The sequence below is a fragment of the Acartia tonsa genome, chromosome 11, assembly GCF_053477335.1.
Source record: "Acartia tonsa isolate MP-2025a chromosome 11, ASM5347733v1, whole genome shotgun sequence".
NCBI classification, from domain to species: domain Eukaryota; kingdom Metazoa; phylum Arthropoda; class Copepoda; order Calanoida; family Acartiidae; genus Acartia; species Acartia tonsa.
Window position 1 is genome coordinate 25,891,045 of NC_137270.1, and position 19,311 is coordinate 25,910,355.

General features: G+C 33.1%; 2 protein-coding genes across 5 annotated transcripts; one reads left to right on the forward strand and one right to left on the reverse strand.

Moving 5' to 3' along the window:
• The first annotated feature begins 151 nt into the window (after positions 1 to 151).
• LOC145331994 (pyridoxine/pyridoxamine 5'-phosphate oxidase-like) lies at positions 152 to 10,475 on the forward strand. 4 transcript variants are annotated; one of them, XR_013883991.1, is made up of 15 exons: positions 152 to 242; positions 427 to 491; positions 1,051 to 1,084; positions 2,075 to 2,151; positions 2,376 to 2,439; positions 2,831 to 2,890; positions 3,559 to 3,651; positions 5,517 to 5,574; positions 6,475 to 6,567; positions 7,321 to 7,379; positions 7,924 to 7,971; positions 8,896 to 8,958; positions 9,753 to 9,914; positions 10,166 to 10,182; positions 10,384 to 10,475. XR_013883991.1 is itself a non-coding variant. In XM_080176894.1 (13 exons), exons 2-13 carry the CDS (start codon positions 467 to 469, stop codon positions 9,823 to 9,825), a joined length of 747 nt encoding a protein of 248 aa, XP_080033020.1. In that variant the 5' UTR covers positions 152 to 242; positions 427 to 466; the 3' UTR covers positions 9,826 to 10,475. The 4 variants fall into 4 exon arrangements, 2 of the variants coding, with proteins under 2 accessions (XP_080033020.1, XP_080033021.1); XR_013883990.1 differs by having other exon boundaries at positions 10,129 to 10,475; XM_080176894.1 differs by having other exon boundaries at positions 9,753 to 10,475.
• Positions 10,476 to 12,678: 2,203 nt separating this feature from the next.
• LOC145331404 (uncharacterized) lies at positions 12,679 to 17,581 on the reverse strand. The gene is made up of 9 exons (XM_080176034.1): positions 17,509 to 17,581; positions 17,044 to 17,090; positions 16,808 to 16,866; positions 16,069 to 16,123; positions 15,428 to 15,487; positions 14,984 to 15,031; positions 14,299 to 14,364; positions 13,757 to 13,817; positions 12,679 to 12,848 (listed from the first exon to the last, which is right to left on the reverse strand). Exons 1-9 carry the CDS (start codon positions 17,549 to 17,551, stop codon positions 12,721 to 12,723), a joined length of 567 nt encoding a protein of 188 aa, XP_080032160.1. The 5' UTR covers positions 17,552 to 17,581; the 3' UTR covers positions 12,679 to 12,720.
• Between the last annotated feature and the right edge of the window lie 1,730 nt (positions 17,582 to 19,311).

A 19,311-nucleotide genomic window follows, 5' to 3' on the forward strand; every position in this document is an offset into this window, starting at 1 on the left:
GGGGGTGGGAGGTTACAAAAGGCCCTTCGGAGTAGGCCGCACTAGCATAAATAGATAGATAAATTCCGAGGCCCTATTATTTTCATAACAAGCTTTCCTATATGAAGGACTGTTTTGAATGTCGTCTTAGTTGTGAAATCAGCTGATTTTGTTTTGGAAAAATCCGTCTGCTGATGAATGTAAACAAAAACAAAATCACAAGTTAGATTATCGAATTTTGTTTTAAAAAATAATAATATAAGGTAAACCTTTACATTTTTCTTAATTTCTTTCTATAATTGTATCACCAATGCATTAAATAAGAATGATTTTAATAAAACAATGTATAAAATAATAGAATATATAACTTTTATGGCAAATTATTCGAATTGTATAATTTAAAAATTATGTAACTTTTTGAACCCAAAACATATTTTTACTTTCAAGTTATCAACATTGAGAGATTGACAGGAGGAAAAATTAACAAATGTTAGCCAAATTTAACAATAAAAGTAAGAAATATATATATAATTGTGAGATAATATATAAGTGTTTTATTTTTTGAAAATATTTTCAAAATTAAGGCATTGGGATTGTTTTAGGCTATTTTTATGCCCCACTCTCTCCCCCTTTCGAATTCTGTGCCCCTAGATGTAAATCCGTCGTAGCAAAATGTAAATTTATCAAATTAAAAAAGTTTAAAAAGGATTGTCTGTACGCTAAGATCTCGATCGCTAATGATCGACTGATTCATTATTTCAGGGAAACTTTAATTCCATAAACGCTAAGCGGCTGTCTTCTGCTATTTTTTTTCAATCAAAATATGACATGTCCTTGTATCTAGGGCGGTACCTACTGGATAATATATGTGAGAAAGGATGTCTTTGTGTCTGCGCGCTAAGGTCTCGCGAACCACTAGAATAAGAAATGATCCTTAAAGAAAATTGATAAAATGTACCTAACAAAAAACTCCTCAACTTTCTCAAACTTTCAATGTTAGTGAAAAGATGACCCAATCGATATAAAATAGCTTAGATCGTTGCCACGATTTAAAAAGTATATCTATTTCAGATTTATTATCTGTCTGTTTCCGATTTTCAACTAGGTAAGTTTAATTTTATTATATGATCATATAAAGGAGTCAAAACTATTTTTAAAAGCGAAGGTTTTCTATAATTAGGTTCGGTCCGTCCGTACGTCCGTAACGGATAGCTTTTTCCGTTAATTTAGGCATGTTAGAATTGTCCTATCGATTTCAAATTTTGCATGGTGATTCCTTTAGTAGTTAGGTACGATTTAGAAAGCAACTCTATAATCATTACAAAAATGTCCGTACGTCTATTTTAAATATATTGATTTTTTTACTTTTTTAACAACAAATTTTTATGTGATCTAATCATGATTCCTGGGACAACAAAGTATAATTAATGTAATAAGCGAAGCAACTCTATAAACAAGTCCTAAAAATGTAAGAATGTCCATAAAAATTATCCTGTATCAAGCAGTTTTTCAACAAATTTACTTACAATTTTGCTTTGACTCTTATAAATTTATATTATGATAATTAAGTTCTAACACTATACAAGTGTTAATGTCCATTTGTCCTACCGTTTCAGTGCTTCGCTTATATGGATGTTGTCATCCTTGTTAATATCAAAGCTGCTCTGTAATTAAGAATAAATATTCGTTTGTCTGATTATTCATCGTAATCTTTTTGAGGGAAACATTGTTATTCTGCGGCTGATAGAGATCTGAAATTTAATATCAGTAATCGCTCAAAATTTGTAAATTACTCGCTGCTTCTATTAAATATATACTGGATATATGAGCTTCTACTACAAAAGTTTAATTTCTAGTTTTTCTATGTTGTACACTTGTAGATATGGAAATAGGTAGCTAAAATGCTGAATAAAATTTGCTTTGATATTACCTATTCAAGATTCCTCTGATTTATAAGCATCTACTTTTTATGTTATTTGTTTATATCTTTTAATATATTTGAGCTGTGCTACATTTATGGATGTTGTCGTCCTTGTTTTACATTAAAACTTTTCACAGTTCTTGTCAGACATAAATATTTCATGCTTTCCTTTAGAACCATGAGTATCGATATCGGAGGAATGAGAAAACCCTACAATGACAAGGAAAATACTTTTGATGTCAAAGACCTAGGTATGTAGCTAATTTCTTTATATGTGTGTTTTTAAGCTAAATGATTTAGCGCAGCTGTTGTATATATAATTATGGACTGTCTGTTAATCATTAGATTCATACAGATAGAGAGACATAAAGATACTGACAGTATGTGGAATTCTTAGCTGTATAGAACACACTGTGTGCGTAAAAAACTGGAAGTTTGATTTTAACTGCCCAATAATATTTAAACTCTATTTCAGTTTCAAAGAATCCATTTGATCAGTTTAAAGTTTGGTTCGAGGAAGCTACAGCTAATGACAAAATAGGAAATTATCTTATTTAGTTTATGAAATTTCTAATTATGAAAAAGTAAGGAGAATCAAATTTTAAATGATACTTTTGATTTTCATTATTAGTAATCTCTAAAATGTATGATGAAATTTATTTAACCCCACTTTTTCTTCTTTTCTAAAGTTATCGTAGTTTTTAAAGGTAAATAACTTTGCCAAAGTGGTAAAATTAATTCAAATCTTTCTGAATTTTGAAAAAGAAACAACTTTGCTTTTGAGTCTGTCTTGATACCTCTTATAGTCTCCGAGATGGGGACATTTTGCCCCAATCCCCCCCGGAATAGGATTCAAATATCATTTTATACCCATTTTGAAACTAGCCCTTCCACATCTCAAGAATATCAATAAGATACTATCCATTGTACAGAAGAAGCAAACGCCATGTGCCTTGCAACTGCCACAGCGGATGGTTTTCCATCTGCCAGGTAATAATCGTATTATAAACAGCTTTCTGCGGAAAGTTAAATGAAAATTTTAGTTTTGTTAGCCTCCAATGGACTGAAGGCTCGGGCTTACAAAATTGGTATTCATGATTTGATTTTCATTCTATTATTCGCAGAAAAATGTCTGTAATACATAATTTTTCAGTATATCAGGTTCTTATCCAGCGGATATAAATCGGTAACGAAGTCGTACTGGAATAATATTTATTTACCTAGTATCAGGGTGGCAGAGGACAAGAGTTCCCCTCGAAATTGAACAGCTAGCAAAGGCAAAATTTCTTGCTATAAATTTTCTTGTAATATTTTAGAGAGTGTCCTCTAGGATTAATGCTTCATTCATAGGCTAGAAATAAGATGTAAAATCATGCGGGTTTGTTTATGTTTGTTTACTGGCGAACTAAGTTATTCTTCTTGGTCATTTAAGGAGGGTGTCGCAAATGCTAAGTATTCATAAAGTTTTGTGTTTTATGGCTTTAAAATGAACGTCTAGTTTTTTGGGTACTATTTCTTTCCAAGTTAAATATAGTTAAAGTTAAAAAATATATTTGGTCGATGACTATCTTGACGGCTTAGAAACTGTTTAAAGTAGGTTAAAATCGCGAAGCTAAAAGCTTTCTTAATTTTTATTAAATCTAATACATTTATTTTAGAATGGTTTTATTGAAGAAGTATGGACCTGAGGGGTTTACATTCTATACAAACTATACAAGCAGAAAAGCGGAAGAGCTTGATTCAAATCCAAGGTTTAGTTTATTTTTAGTAGCGCAGCTACTCAATTATTATGGTATGTACGTCACTACTGCTACGTCAAAGTAAGGTTTGTGTTGTTGTGTTTGGTATAATTTTTTTATGTATCATCATCAGGCGCATCTCTCTTTTTGACTGTTGAGTCCAGAGAATACGGACACCTTGTTCCTCCATGAATTTCTTTTTTTGGCAAGTGCTTCAGCTTCTCCCCATGTTAATTCCAAATCAAAGAGGTCCTTTTCAGTGCTCCGCCTCCAGGTCATTTTTGGTTGTCCCCGTTTACGTTTACCAGTGGTGGGGTTCCATTTTAAGCACTTTTTTGGAAACCTATTTTGTTCCATTCTGAGCACATGTCCTAGCCACCTTAGTCTTTTATATTTCACTTCTGCTTCAATACTATTGCACTTCGTCTTAGCATGCAGCTCAATGTTTGATATTTTGTTTGGCCAGAATATTTTGCAAATTCTTCTTAGGCAGCTATTGTGAAATGCATTAAGTTGATTTGTTTCAGTTTTCACAGTTCTCCAGCATTCAGCTCCATAAAGAAGAACTGATTTCACATTACTGTTGTAAAGTCTGATTTTTGTTTTCAGAGCAAGTTTCTTTGAATTCCAAACGTTGTGTAGACTGTTGAAAGCAACCCTAGCCTTATCAATCCTGGTCTTAATATCAGCTTTTGAGCCATTTTCGCTGCTGATAACACTCCCCAGATAAGTGAATTTGTTGCTTTGTTTCAATTGTTCACCATTTATTGTTATATTTTGATCAGGGTTTGTAGGTATATTCATAATTTCGGTCTTCTTGATATTGACAAAGAGCCCGACTTGTCCTGCATATTTGACTAGTCTATCTGTTTTAGCTTGTAGATGTTTGATTGTTTCTGAAATCAGTGCCAGGTCATCAGCAAAGTCCAGATCCTCTAGGTGTCCTAGTATGCCCAGCTGGAGACCACGTTTTTTGTCCTCTGTGGTTTTCTTCATCACCCAGTCAATGACCAATATAAATAGAATAGGTGATAAAATGCATCCCTGTCTAACTCCAGTGCTTATTCTAAAGAAATCAGATGTCTTATTGTTTCCAACTGAAACACAGGCTTGGAAGTTGTCATAGAATTTAGTTATCATAATTATCATCTTTTCAGGTATACCATAACTTCTTAGTATTTTCCAAAGTGTTTGTCTGTGTATGGAGTCAAAGGCCTTAGAGAAATCAACAAAATTTACATGGAGTGGCTTGTTAAATTCAACACATTGTTCAATAACCGTCCTAAGGGTGAAAATTTGGTCAACACAGCCCTTTCCAGCACGGAATCCAGCTTGTTCTTCTCTTAGTTTATTGTCAATTTTTTCATCAATTCTGTTTAAAATAACTTTACATAAGACCTTGCTTGGGATAGAAAGCAGCATAATTCCTCTCCAATTATCACAATTGTTCAAATCTCCCTTCTTAGGTAGTTTTTTATGTATAGGGAAGAAATAAGACCTTAAAAGACAGGAAAAGTTTTTTATACCTATACAGAAAATAAATTTTATAATTTATGAGCATTACCCAACTATGAAAGAGAATTGCAAGTGTCCTAATTTAATCAACCCTAATAACTTAAAGCTTACATTAGGTATGGGCGGAATAAATTAGGGAGGTAGGGGACATTGGACTATAAATATAACTAGTATTAGTTTTATAAACGCGTTCTCTCATTGGTTGGTTTCAAAACTTTGGGTACTTTTATTAAATATTGATTGATTTATTACATCTTTTCTTTCTTTAAATTATACCTACCTATTTGTTCAGTTTGTTTGTTTTTTTCCTACGCTTCAACATAATTATCTTTGTTATTATATTTATCTATTTATGTTATCAGGGCAGCCTTAGTATTCTATTGGGAACCTTTGAAAAGAAGTGTAAGAGTTGAAGGACAGGTAAACTTACTACCTATCTGTTATGCTCTGAACCTGCAACTGTGGCGTAACACGTAGATCATCCGCTCTTCGCCGAATCTCGGCTCAACGTTGCGTCATAATTAAAGTCGTTAAAAAAGGGTTCCTACTGCCGGATGCGCGACATTAACAGTCATAGTAGGGGGGATGCCTTAGCCCAAAACCGGCGCAACTCATTACCATACACTGTTAGGACTTCCAGACAAAGGTTGTGTGTTTCTTAACCTAATATCCCATATGTTTGGACAGAAAAGGAGATATTTGATTTAATTGAAGGTTAATCTGTTATACTCATTAGGACATAAAATTGTATAAAGAAAAGTAGATAGATATATTGCTATTTTTAAAAGCGAAGCTTTTCTATAATTAGGGTTGGTCCGTCCGTACGTCACAGACAGTTAGCTTTTTTCGTTAATTTAAACAGGTTAGAATTGTCCTTTCGATTCCAAACTTTGCATGATGATTCCTGTAGTAGTTTAATACAATTTAGAAAGCGTAGCAACTCTATAATTGTTACTAGAATGTCCGTACGTCCATATTTAACATGTGGATTTTTAACCTTTTTAACAACTAATTTTTATTTGATAAAATTATGCGATTGTTCTGATTTTTGGAATACTGATTCCTATAACAACAAAATAAAATATTATAAGCGAAGTATCTCTATAATCAAGAATTCTGACACTCCACAAGTATTAATGTCCGTTTGTCTTACCGTTTCAGAGCTTCGTATTTTTGGATGATGTCATCCTTGTTTTTGCAAAAGTTAAGGTATGGTATCTACACAAAAACTCTCATTTATAATTTTGTTTCATAATATTGTTTATATATATGAGCTTCAGAGGTTTTAAAGGTTACTATATTTGTTTTTAAATATCATAGGTATCCCGAGTGCCCATGGAGGAGAGTAAAGCATATTTTGAATCCCGACCTGTCTCCAGTCAAATTGGTGCATGGGTATCTGATCAGAGCAAGGTATTATAGGATGCTGTCAAAGACAACAAAGCTTAATTTTGAAGGGGGTTGGGGGTGGGGAATGAGGGGTTTCAAAGGCTTGAGGGGGGCTAAATATAATGTAATTGTTAATATTTTCAGGGGCATAAAATGAGAGTTTTATACTTTGAGGGAGTTTAACAATGCTTTACCTCCCCCATGAACTTTTATCGATGTAGAACCGTTTCATTTAATTTAGAATATTGATTCGAGCCTTATGAGGGTTATATGCTATTTTGCTGTCCTATCTCCCTTACCAATCTAATACAGAGCCCCTAGATGCTAGGGGCAAATGCACTGGTTAATATAATAATATTAGCTTGAAAACATTTAAGGAGCAGTTGAACGAAATGCATTTGAACTTAAATTTAGTGAACTGAATATTTTTCCTGTTCAATGGTTTAAAGTACATTTATAGGGAATATATTTGAATGTATTTTAGTTTTCTACCATGTAGTTTTAAAAATATCAAGACTTGAAAATCGCATTCTTGTGATTCCTATTGTACTAGGCCAGAATCATGAGGGCCAGTATTGATTCTGGCCTAGTACACCTATATGCAATTTATAGCTGGCTTATTTAAAAAAAAAAACATGATGACTAATATAGTGAAGTCTAATTGTTTGTTATTTATTGTCATACAAAATTATAAATGTTTGATGATATACAAAACTTGTAACTTATGTTTAAAATCAGTTTTCTGAAATGCACTTCATACAACTATCCCTTTTGTAGGTTATTCCGGATAGAACTGTATTAACAGAAAAAGAGGCAGAATTAACTACAAAACATCAAGGAATTTACTGTTTTTGTCAATTTATTCAACTTTCCAGTATGGCTTCGAAACTTATTAATATCCTCTGGATTAGTACCCGATTCTCAGCCATACTGAATAATCATGTATCGTTTCGTATTACAGACAATTTTCTACGAATAGTAAAATTAAAATCATGTTAGCCCTGGCCATCGGGGCTAACCAAACTGGATTAAATCATATAATTTTGCATTTTACTTTCCGCGGAATGCTCTCTATAATATGATGCGATAAATAACTTTTCTTAATCTTTTAAGATTGTGCACTATTTTAATTTATTTTTGGACTGTATTTTGTGAATTTTGTATTTTTCGATAATACACAAAAATACCCCTTCTGTAGATTGCAATTAGTGGTTGAAACCCTTGGATACTCAACAAATAATTAAAGCAACCAATCAAAATTCAATAAAAGTCCCCAAGGTTTTTAAGGCAACGAATATGAAAACGGGACTTTGGGAACTAGTAAAATAAAAAGGCCAATGTGTTAAGAACTTTAGATTAATGAAACAGTAAATCACTTGTAGACAAAGTGGAACCTCTACCGTTTCCTAACCATTGGGGAGGATATAGGTAAAATATTTATGTGCTTACAACATGGTGCCTATTTTCTTCATTTTTTTTATCCTTTGCTTAACCCCTGCGGGGGTCCATAGCCAAGTGGGGCCTATATCTGAGTTTGACTAGCCACGTGGGTTTACTCTTTACCCAATATAACCTAACCTAAAGTAAGTGAAAACAATTACACACCTAAAACTAAACCGCCTCCTATTTTAAAGGGGGGGGGGGGGGGGGGGCGAAAGTGACACTTTTTGAAACCAAAACTAAAAGTCAACAAAGGAGCTCAACTAAAAAAAGAGTTACAGGTCTGAGATTTTACATGGCAGTTGCTTTATAGGGGTAAAATATGGAACTGTGAAGAAACGGCGGCGCAACCGCCGAAAACCGCCGTTTCCCAACGAAATTTTTTTTGCCTTTTCTTGGCGGTTTTCGGCGGTTGCGACGCCGTTTCTTCAGTTCCATATTGTACCCCTATAAAGCAACTGCCATGCAAAATGTCAGACCTGTAACTCTTTTTTTAGTTGAGTTCCTTTGACTTTTAGTTTTGATTTCAAAAAGTGTCACTTTCGCCCCCCCCCCCCCCCCCCTTTGTTTCAAGTAAAATGGTTTACTTTGGAGAGGGGAGGGGGGTAGTTTTAGAAATTAAATAATAGTTATTACTCGCTTCGTATTATAAACAGCTTTCCGCGGATAAAGAATGTACAATTATAAGATTAAAACCATTTTTTTAGCCCCGAGGTGCCGAAGGCACGGGCTAAAAAAACTGGTTTTAATCTTATGACTGTACATTTTTATATTCGAAAAAGCTGGATATAATACGATGCTGGACATAGTTTTTTCGTATGGATGAGAACCGGTTCTTATCCACCGGATTCAAATTAATACGAGAAAAACTATCAATGATGTCCCTAAAAGCATTAAAGTTTGATGTTTTAGGGTTGTCCCAAGAAGTATTGAGTTTTGGCAGGGACAAAGTAACAGAATCCACGACAGATTAAGGTAAAGTAAGTCAGGTCTAACATTTATAGGAGCTCCAAAGCCTAGGCACTTACATACCTTCTATTTTGGAAAATAAACCCTTTGACTGCACGGCCTTTGTCTTATCGCTTAAGATCCCAGCCAGCCGGTGTGTTTGTGTGTGACTGTGTGTACTGTGTAGTTTCTTAATGTTTGGACCTAAGTAGTCATGGAGAAGGACGAGACACTTTTGTATTGCCAGGTCAAGCTCCACATTCAGGTACATTATGATTTGACCCTCTGTCTCATGGGAGGTACTCTTTATACTTCACCCTCGCCGAGTATGGCAGGTGTCCCAAAGTAATGAATAAAGCTCTTCGCAGAGGAGCTTAGGATAAGGGTTGTACTGGTATTACATACGTGACTATTGAGCTTGCCTGGGGACATTAATATGAACCCTCATTACCGTAACTCAGTGCGTTACCACTAAGCTTCGACGACCCTGCGTTATTATCCACTACATAGTATCAAAGCTAATGTTAATGTTATGGTCAATTACTTGAATGTAATTTACGGTCCAATGAAACCAAAGAGAAGTTCTAAAATTGTAGGACAAACGAAAATTAGCACTTGTAGACTGCCAGAACTGATTAAGCAGAACATTATTTAATAAGTCTAAACAAAATTTTAAGTAAATTTGTTGCAAAACTTCTTAGATACAGGATACTGTTTAAGGACATACATTCATTTTTAGGTTTTTAGAGACGTTTCGGTATTAGCATTGAACCTTGTGGTAATAGGAATCAGTATTCCAAAAATCATTATTTTAATTTTAGGTTCCGAGTGGCAGAGACTGAAGAGGAAAAATCAAATAAAGAATCATGGGTCATCGAGAGGCTGGCTCCTTAATTTGTTTCCGCAAGTTATCACATCTGCAAAATGTTTTATATTCTCACAAAATGGATAACAAATAAAAACTTGTTAATGAGTTGTATTAAGTACAGGGCTTTTAAATTATATAAGGGTGCTTTTACTAAAGCCTTTATTGGAATACCGAAAACCCTCCCCCCCCCCTTATTATTTAAGAAATATATTTTTCAGCCCCTTGGGAAGTGAGGAGGGGGGGGGCTCTATTCCTGCAATTACCAACTCATACGGATTACTATCCATTCGGGACTCTTTTAACCTTCACCTAACATAAACTAACCTAAGATAAGCAACAACAAAAAATTAATAAATATGTTTGTAGTCCATATTCTATATGAAGGTTTTTTACAGGGATCGGAAGCCGCGCGTAAGCCGCGTGTAAGCCTCAGTGAAATCGTCATTTTATCACTATAAAATTTAGCTGGATGTATAAAACTGTCTCTTTAGTAGACAATCCTTCTTTCAAAAATTTCTTTTTCTGCTCACAAGCAGGTTTAAAACTGAGGCTTATGCGCGGCTGAGGCGCGGCTTCCGAACCCTGGTTTTTTAATGATTTGGAAATATAAAACATTATACGGGGTTGTATGTTTTTTATATAATTTTTTTTTAATAAACATAATTTTATCTCGAAATTGAATTTCTTTCTGTAACAAAATAAAATATTAATAAAATGAGCTACATTTTAGATAAACAAGGATGACGACATCTAGAAAATATAAGCTCTGAGTCGGTAGCTTGTAGACTCAGGGTGTTAGAACTGAATAAGGAGAATATTAAGCAAAACTCTAAATGGAATTGTAAGTAAATCTCGACCTGACACTGCGAAATAACTAAAGACGTTAAAATAATGCTACTATATCAGGTGCGCGAAATAAGAGGGGGGAAAGTTTTGACAAATTTGCGTAAACAGTGAGTATAGGCTTTATCTCTAAACTGAGAGGATAGGTTTCAAAAGAAAAAATCATTCTTATATGATGAATTTTCCAAAGTTTAAAGATTTTTTGGATAGGCCCCCAGGTTCAGTAGCTGCAGGCCTCCAGGTTCAGGAGCTGTAGGCCTCCAGTTGGTCTCTGGACAGGTAATAATAAAAATTATTTTTTTAAAGAGATAAGGGTCAACTTATTTAAACAAAATATGTATCTTTTTTTTTGTTCAAATATGTAAATAACATTTCAAAATATGCATATTTTTTTATATAAAATGACCTCTAAAAATGAACTGTTCAATATTTTTTTTTTTATATTTACCTGTCCAGAGACCATCTGGAGGCCTGCAGCTCCTGAACCTGAAGGCCTATAAAAAAAATCTTAAAACTTGGGAAAATTTATTATAAAAGAATGATTTTTCCCTAATAACCTATCATCTCAGTTCAAAGATAAAGCCTATACCCACTGTTTACACAAATGTGTCAAAACTTCCCCCCTCTTAATTAGAGTAGGGGGAATGCCTTAGCTCATGAACAGGTGCAACTCTTTAGGTTAGGATGATCCTTTAGGTTCTTTAGATGATCAAATCAAAAAAAATCAAAGGAAAATACCGCCCTTACGAGGGAAGTAAACAGCTTAAGAGGTGGTACAACAAAAGAATTAAAAATATAATAACTATGCTTAAATATTTTATTATCAAAATTATATCCATTTGTTTCTATCAATTATTCTTCAATAAGAAAACAATCAAAGAATTTTAAAATACAAGAAGTAGGCCAAATGTTTAGCACAAATAACTGAGATGGGTTTTTAAAAGATACCGCGTTTTTTCTCGACATTTTTTACGCTATGAATAACAAGCGCGGCATTTGCGAAATCTAAACAGAGTATACAACTTAAGAATTCAAAATTTTAAAATTATTGTTCTAGTTATTTGTATAATGTCTAATATAGCTCTAAAAAGATATATTAATTAATATGCAGCAAAAATGGATTTAAGATAATTTGTTTTTCTTTTAAAAAGGCTGTACCAACAAAAGCGAAATAATTAAATAAATAGTTGTACACTCTGTTTTGATTTTGCGAATGCCGCGCTTGTTATTCTTAGCGTGAAAAATGTCGAGAAAAAACGCGGCATATTCTAAAAACCCATCTCTGGTATCTTCAGATTTAATACCTATATTTGAGATAACTTATAATAAAGATCTGCAGAAAAAAAACTTTTTGTTTGAGCTATGGGGGACATTGATTTACATAGGTGAAAGGATATAGTAAAAAGGTATTTCTATTATTAAATATAAAATGTGACACATATCAACAAGGCTATAGTTATATTAAACGTTCTTGAATGATGTTGTGGGGTTGAATTACTGGTATCTTCAGATTTAATACCTATATTTGCGACAACTTTTACTTCAGAGAAACTGTCATTTTTCAACAATTACAAAAAATCCCCTTTCTCAGTGGGTTCGAACTGGTGACATATAAGTAATGTATCCAATATTTTATGGTTGAGCTATGAGGGACATTAATTTACATAGGTGAAAAAATAGGGTTGACAAAATTTTTATTATTTAGGTAATATAAAATATGACACATATTAACAAGGCAATAAGTATAATGAATATTCTTGAATTATTGTGATGAATTATTGGAGTCTTCAGATTTAATACCTATATTTGCGATAACTTTAAATAAAGACCTGCGGAGAAACTCTATGTTTAAGCTTTGAGAGACATTATTTTACATAGGTGAAAAAAATAGGATTGACATTATTTTTTATTATTTAATATAAAATATGATATACAGGCAATAAGTATAATAAATATTCTTGAATTATTGGAATCTTTAGATTTAATACCTATATTTGCGATAACTTTTAATAAAGATCTGCGGAGAAATTCTATGTTTAAGCTTTGAGAGGTGAAAAAAAATAGGATTGACAATATTTTTATTTTTTATTATAAAATGTGACACATATTAACAAGGCAATAAGTATATTAAATATTCTTGAATAATGTTGTGGTGTTGAATTACTGGTATCTTGAGATGCCAAAGGACGTGGTGGTACAAAGTATTCTAAATATCATTATTTATGTGCTTTTACACAAAAAAAAACTTTGTTGATCAATGATAATTCTAACATGGGGAAAGAGGGGGAGGGGGGTAGATTTTCGCTTCTTTGTTTATTACTTCAGGTTGGGTTATATTGGTTACTGGTTGACCCCGCAGGGTCCCCCTTCCTCTTATTTTTAATTCCATTCAAACATAAGGGGGGGAGGGGGCATGGAGGGATCAGTGCTAAACAGGCACTTTGTGTTAGATAACTAACATTAACATTGTTTATAAGATCTTTTACGAATGGAAGTATTTAGAATTTTAGATATGGAAGTATTTAGATATTCAAAAAGTAGGGAAGCACAAAAAATTATAGAATAGACAAACGTACAACGTGAATTATAAAGCAGATGTTCAGTTCTCATAACATAGAAAAACAGAAAGAATACACAAGAACTCGAAGAAAATCACAAAACCTTTAAAATATTTTTTATCTTTTGAAGTATGACCGATAGACAGACAAAAAACAATGAATAGATTAGATGCGAAAGTGCCAAAGAAATCTTCACCTAAGGTTTCAGCTGTTTATCCTCAAGATCAGACTAGAAAATTACTTTACTGCCAGACTGATGGACGGACAGACAAAGTGAGTTATAGAGTAGGTTCACTGCTGAAAATAGTTATTTCTCGTATTGTATTATAAACGGCTTTCCGCGGATATAGAATGTACAATTATAAGATTAAAATTAGTTTTTTTAGCCCCGAGGTGCCGGAGGCACCGGCTAAAAAAACTGGTTTCAATCTTATGATTGTAAAATTCTATATTCGTAGAAAGCTGGATATAATACGATGCTAGACATAGTTTTTTCGTATGGATGAGAACCGGTTCCTATCCACCGGATTCGAATGAATACGAGAAAAAAGAATACCTGTAGTTTGTAGTGATTTATATATATCTAGACCATTCAAACTACTCATTGATGTTACAATCTAAAGGGAAAAGATAACTGAATATAAATTGATGTACACCCCCAATAATAAGAAACAAAATCACCCAATCTGTAATTGTATATCAAATGCTTGTACAACCAAATCAAGATTAGGTAGGTAAATGATAAAATTCTTAAATCTAATACATCTTGGGAGGGCCAGTATATCTACAGTCCAATGACTCTCCCTCCTGCCAAATTGTTCCCATAACTAAAGACAAAAATCAGCTAAAAAAGTGGGGTAGAATCGATATATTGATTACAAACTTTTGTTATATTGAGAAAACTGATTATGTGTAATTGTTAACGTTCGTCACGTCACTTTTTAAATTTCTAAAGCTCTTGTTTTTATCCCAGATTACATAATATTAAAATAATGGACTATTCTAATATGACGTTATTCGGGATACTTTGGCCAAATGTTTTTAAAGTTATCCCCTATTTTTTAAGCACTATAAAGAGCTTTTTAACTCATATATTACCTGAGACTTATCATTTACTGTGATAGTAACACTCAGCTTTACATCTACATCTCCATTTCCTTCATTCTAAAAACTTCAAGATTGAACATGGACAAGGTCTAACAAAACTGGTATTTAGTTCATGATTTTTAATTTTAATATTCATAGAAAATTGACTATAATACGATGCCGTATATGATCTTTAAGTATGGCTGAGAACCTGTTCCAATTCATCAGATATTAATCTGTTTCGAAGCCATACTGGAATAATCTTTTCAAGAACAATAATGTCCATAAGTTGCATAGCAATAATAGTTACAATAGCTTGGATAGAAAGCACATTAATTTGTTATTTCTAACTTCAGGAGGTTGATAAAACTAAGATAATAGGCAGTAGGATTAAATAAACTTAAATGGATTAATAGTTATTTTTCGCATCGTATTATAAACGGCTTTCCGCGGATATAAAATGTACAATTATAAGATTAAAACCAGTTTTTTTACCACAAGATGCCGAAGGCACGGGCTAAAAAAACTGGTTTTAATATTATGATTCTACATTTTTATATTCGTAGAAATCTGGATATAATGCGATGCTAGACATAGTTTTTTCGCATGGATGAGAACCGGTTCCTATCCACCGGATTCGAATGAATACGAGAAATCATGTTAACTTATTATAAGTATTGAGTCAAATTTAAAATACCTGTTCACAAGTATAGTTTCCAGTATCAGACTCAATCAAATTAAAAACCTAATTAGATATTTAATTACTTGGATGTTGCAACAGATTTTAATATACTCTAATAATATTATACCTCCAGCTAGCTAAATTAACGATACACCTCATCCACCCCTATTACCCAATCTCCTTCACTCATACTGCACGAACGAACTGACCAATAAATGAGGTCCATATTATCATGCTAAATTGAGGACAAATTTTCCACTTATTCAGGGACAAGGGAATGTTATTCTGACGAACAATTCTATTGGAAAATTTCCCCAAAACTTCCTTCCCCTTTTCCTCCCCTTCTCTCCCACCCCTCTTCAGTTAAATGAAACACTTTAAAAGGTTTCGTGATTTTTTTATAGAATTTATTGTTAGAAAATCTACCCATGCACTTATATTCTATATATAATTTGATACCTTGATTTTATATTTTGTAACATCTTCAAATCTTTGAGCGGAAGAACGAAACCTTTTATCCTAAAAATCATTTTAAATAATCATTGTATGAATATATTATGGTTATTTACAAACAGGAAAATATTTATCTTTATGTAAATTTTATATTATAAATCTCAAAACATGAATTTCGGCGGCCGCAGCTGTACTTTGCAGATTCCAGCCTGCAGTCGGCGGCAGATCTTTATTAAATTTTAATACGTTATGTAGAAGTGTTAAAAATTTGTCAAAAGTAAAAAATTGCGGTCTAAGGAGACTTTTAAAGATTTCTGGAGACCTGGAGGATCAGGACCTGCAGGATCATACCTGGAACCTGAAAATGACTTTAACACCTATATTTTATATAAGTGTTTTTAGTAAGATAACATGCTTTGTTTAGGTCCAAAAAATAGTTAGCTCTTTTAATGGATGACCCTGTCAGGTTTACTGGCATCCTGTGCCCGCCTGGATTGAGATATTCAAAAAATTCCAACTTTCAGTTATGTGTTATACCCATACTTAAAAAGTCACTCGGTTATAGCCCTCTATCTTTCACACACAGAAAATGTGATTGAAAAAACTGTTAAGGGTTAACATCCCTGAAAATTATTGAAAAATAATACCTTTATCAAAATCATATTTCCATTGGCTAACAATTCTGGTCCATGTTCTGTTGATCTTAATAAAACATGGTTTATTATATCCATTGCATTGTAACGAAGATCTAGAAGAGCGGTAGTTGTTGTGCAATTAAATGGTATAATCCAGTTCTGGGTAGCCGAGCGTCACCCACGACTAAGCCTCAAATTTCAACCCGTAGGGATGCAATGAAATAAATTTCGTAAGAGGGATTGCCATAGTTGCATCTGTTTTAAACTTCCAGTTGATTTTAAAATTGTAAAAGGGTAAATGAAGAAAGTCGCTCAATGTGACGTCATAAAAATAAGGGAGATGAGAGGAGAAGTTGGAAAGAAACCCCCTAAAAAATAAATAGATAATCACTCATTTTTATGACATCACATGTCTAATTATTGAGCGTTTTTCTCCATTTACGAAAAAAGGTTGATTTTCCAGGTGGCTGACGAGCCCTGGTAGTAGCAGAGTCGATACTGCTACAGGTTGCTGACGAGCCCTGGTAGTAGCAGAGTAGATACTGCTACAGGTGGCTGACGAGCCCTGGTAGTAGCAGAGTAGATACTGCTACAGGTTGCTGACGAGCCCTGGTAGTAGCAGAGTAGATACTGAAGCTTACAGGTGGCTGACGAGCCCTGGTATTAGCAGAGTAGATACTGCTACAGGTGGCTGACGAGCCCTGGTATTAGTAGAGAATATATTGCTACAACCCTCTTGAAATAACCTTACCTATGCCAAATAACAAAAGTGTTATTTTTATTTGGTATATCACATGACAGGATCAGGTTCTAAACACAACTAATTATTTGGATTGCAATATGTCAATATCTATCAATGAATACAAGAAATCATGCCACTTTAAACTTAAATTGAGAAGAAATAGAAAAAAACGTAATATTATTTGTTTTGAAAATCTATCCCGGAAAAAGATAATTAAAATAAAAACAATTTTGGTTTAATTTTACCTCCCCAACTTGAAGATCTTTTCCAGGTGCCAAGGCCATTTCTATACCTGGAGATATTTATATTAAAATAGATTTATTATTACTTGGATCTTACACTAGAGGTGAATTCTTAAAAACTTTTTTAGCTTACTGCCTCACTGAAATAGTGAGGCAAAATTACTCCCTCTAAATTTTTAGCGAGCCTCACGAATTTTAGTGACGCAAAAGTTTTTTAAGAATCCACCTCAGATTATCATGTATTGAAATGGACGGTAGGAATAGCCGCGCCTCAGTCGCGCATAAGACTCAAATTTAAACCCGCTTGTGTGAAAAAAATTTTTTTTTTTCAAATCGTCTGTTAAGGAACAGATTTAGCTATCCAGCTGAATTTTAAAGTTATAATATGATAATTTCGATGAGGCTTGCACGCGGCTGCCGAGCCCTGGGATTGACCATATTTTAGCAGACCTATCTCTTCTATCTTACCTGTCGCCAACTGAAGGAGATATAAATTGATGAAGGGTAACATTTCTGAAAAATCTTTTTACATTTTTTTTCTGAAATTAATTAATCATAATGTGTTGGACTAGTTTTAAAAGATTTAGCTTAAGATCTCAATAACTACTGAACCAATTGAGTTCCCTTTTTTAGGAAAACTTTACATAGTTCCTGTGATGGTATTAGGCCATTATATTTTCAGATTTATTTCTTGAGACAGTTTTAAGCTATTTTTCTATTCCCTCTCTTTAAATACAAAACCCCTAGAGGCTAGGGGTGTAACCGCTAGTAAAATTATATAGCAGAAACTACAGCTAATTTTTATATATTCTTTAATAAAAACTTTTAATTGTCACTCAAAAACGTTATAAGAACTCAGGGATCCTTAGGGATAAGACAAAACACGAAATACATCCCCAATTATGATAATCAAAATTATTTGCTATAAAGTTTGGACACTACTAGTTTTAACCAACCAATTAAATTTTAATAAAAGTACCCAAAATGAATAAGATATTGTTGTTATAAAACTTTGGGTACCAGTGTAATGCCCCCTGGCCTCACGCCTTGAAAGAACTGAAACTTATGTGAGTTTTTTTTCTAAAAATTACAAAATATACAATCTAAAAGTCATATCAATTTGCCATAATTTAACTTTTTTGCAAAAATAATAAAAAGTGATTACAATAAAGGCGTCTGGAACATTTTATCTTAGACAGTTGCAGTTTCCAAGGAGCTAGGAATTGATAATAGTTATTTATCGCATCGTATTACAAACAGCTTTTCGCGGATATTAAGATGAAAAATTAAAATAGGAGACGCAGGCCTGGGCTAACAAAACTGTTATTAGTTTTATGATTTTTATTTGTTTGCAATAGAATGCTATAATTTTTCAGTATGACTGAGAACCGGTTCTAATATAACGGATATTAATCGGTTTCGAAGCCATACTAGAAAAATATGTAGTTCTAATGAAATTCAAACATTTACAAAACAAGGATTAAAACATCAACAAATAGCGAAGATTTAAAAATCATTGATAGACAAACGAACAATGTGAAAAAAAGGAAAAGAAATACAATGAATAAAGAATTATTTCGAAATATACATATAAATATAGCATAACCGATCAGAATCTCAGATGGTGATTATTGCTAGAGGGAACATTCACCAAAAAATAACCGTTTATCTTTTATAGAAGCCGAGAAAATCACGTTTCCCCCAAAATGTTTCAGACGTTCAGGAATACAGACAGACAATTTGAATTATAGAGTAGCTTGGCCACAAAACCTAAAAAAACAGATTGGAAGTGGCTTAAAATTGTAAAAAAAAATGGAAAGGGCTGCTAAACGAAGCCCAATCTGTACCACTTTTGATTCCTGTTACGTCATATAATGTGGGAGATGAGAGGAGAAGGGGGAAAGAAAACCCTTAAAAAAGAGATGGAGAATCCCTCATTTTTATTACGTCACAGGAATCAAAAGTGGTGCAAAAGTGGCACATATTGGGCTTCGTCAAAATTAAACTTCACATTTTTAATCTCCCCCCAAAAAATCTTGAACCAAAATTGACTAAAATATACATTATTATCATAATGTTTTTTTTCAGTGGATGTATTCCTAATGTCCTAAAATAAACACATTTTATTTTAATGGGTTTTTCGATTTATGTATAATTGCCGTTTATCAAAGCAATAAAATTATCATCTTTATTTAGATTTCACAAAAATGTTCAAATTTTAAAGTTCTTATGTTTTCAAAATGACAAGGACAATAAGATGCATAACAGATA

Excerpts from the sequence above, each read along its gene's own strand:
- LOC145331994 (XM_080176894.1), top strand. The coding sequence starts at position 467 with ATGTTAGCCAAATTTAACAATAAAA. Across the intron at positions 1,085-2,074 it reads TGTTTCCGATTTTCAACTAG|AACCATGAGTATCGATATCG; the intron begins GTAAGTTTAATT and ends GCTTTCCTTTAG. Across the intron at positions 2,152-2,375 it reads TTTTGATGTCAAAGACCTAG|TTTCAAAGAATCCATTTGAT; the intron begins GTATGTAGCTAA and ends ACTCTATTTCAG.
- LOC145331404 (XM_080176034.1), bottom strand. The coding sequence starts at position 17,551 with ATGTTACCCTTCATCAATTTATATCTCCTTCAGTTGGCGACAG. Across the intron at positions 17,091-17,508 it reads TCTCCTTCAGTTGGCGACAG|GTATAGAAATGGCCTTGGCA; the intron begins GTAAGATAGAAG and ends AAATATCTCCAG. Across the intron at positions 12,849-13,756 it reads TAAATCACTACAAACTACAG|AATACTTTGTACCACCACGT; the intron begins GTATTCTTTTTT and ends AATGATATTTAG.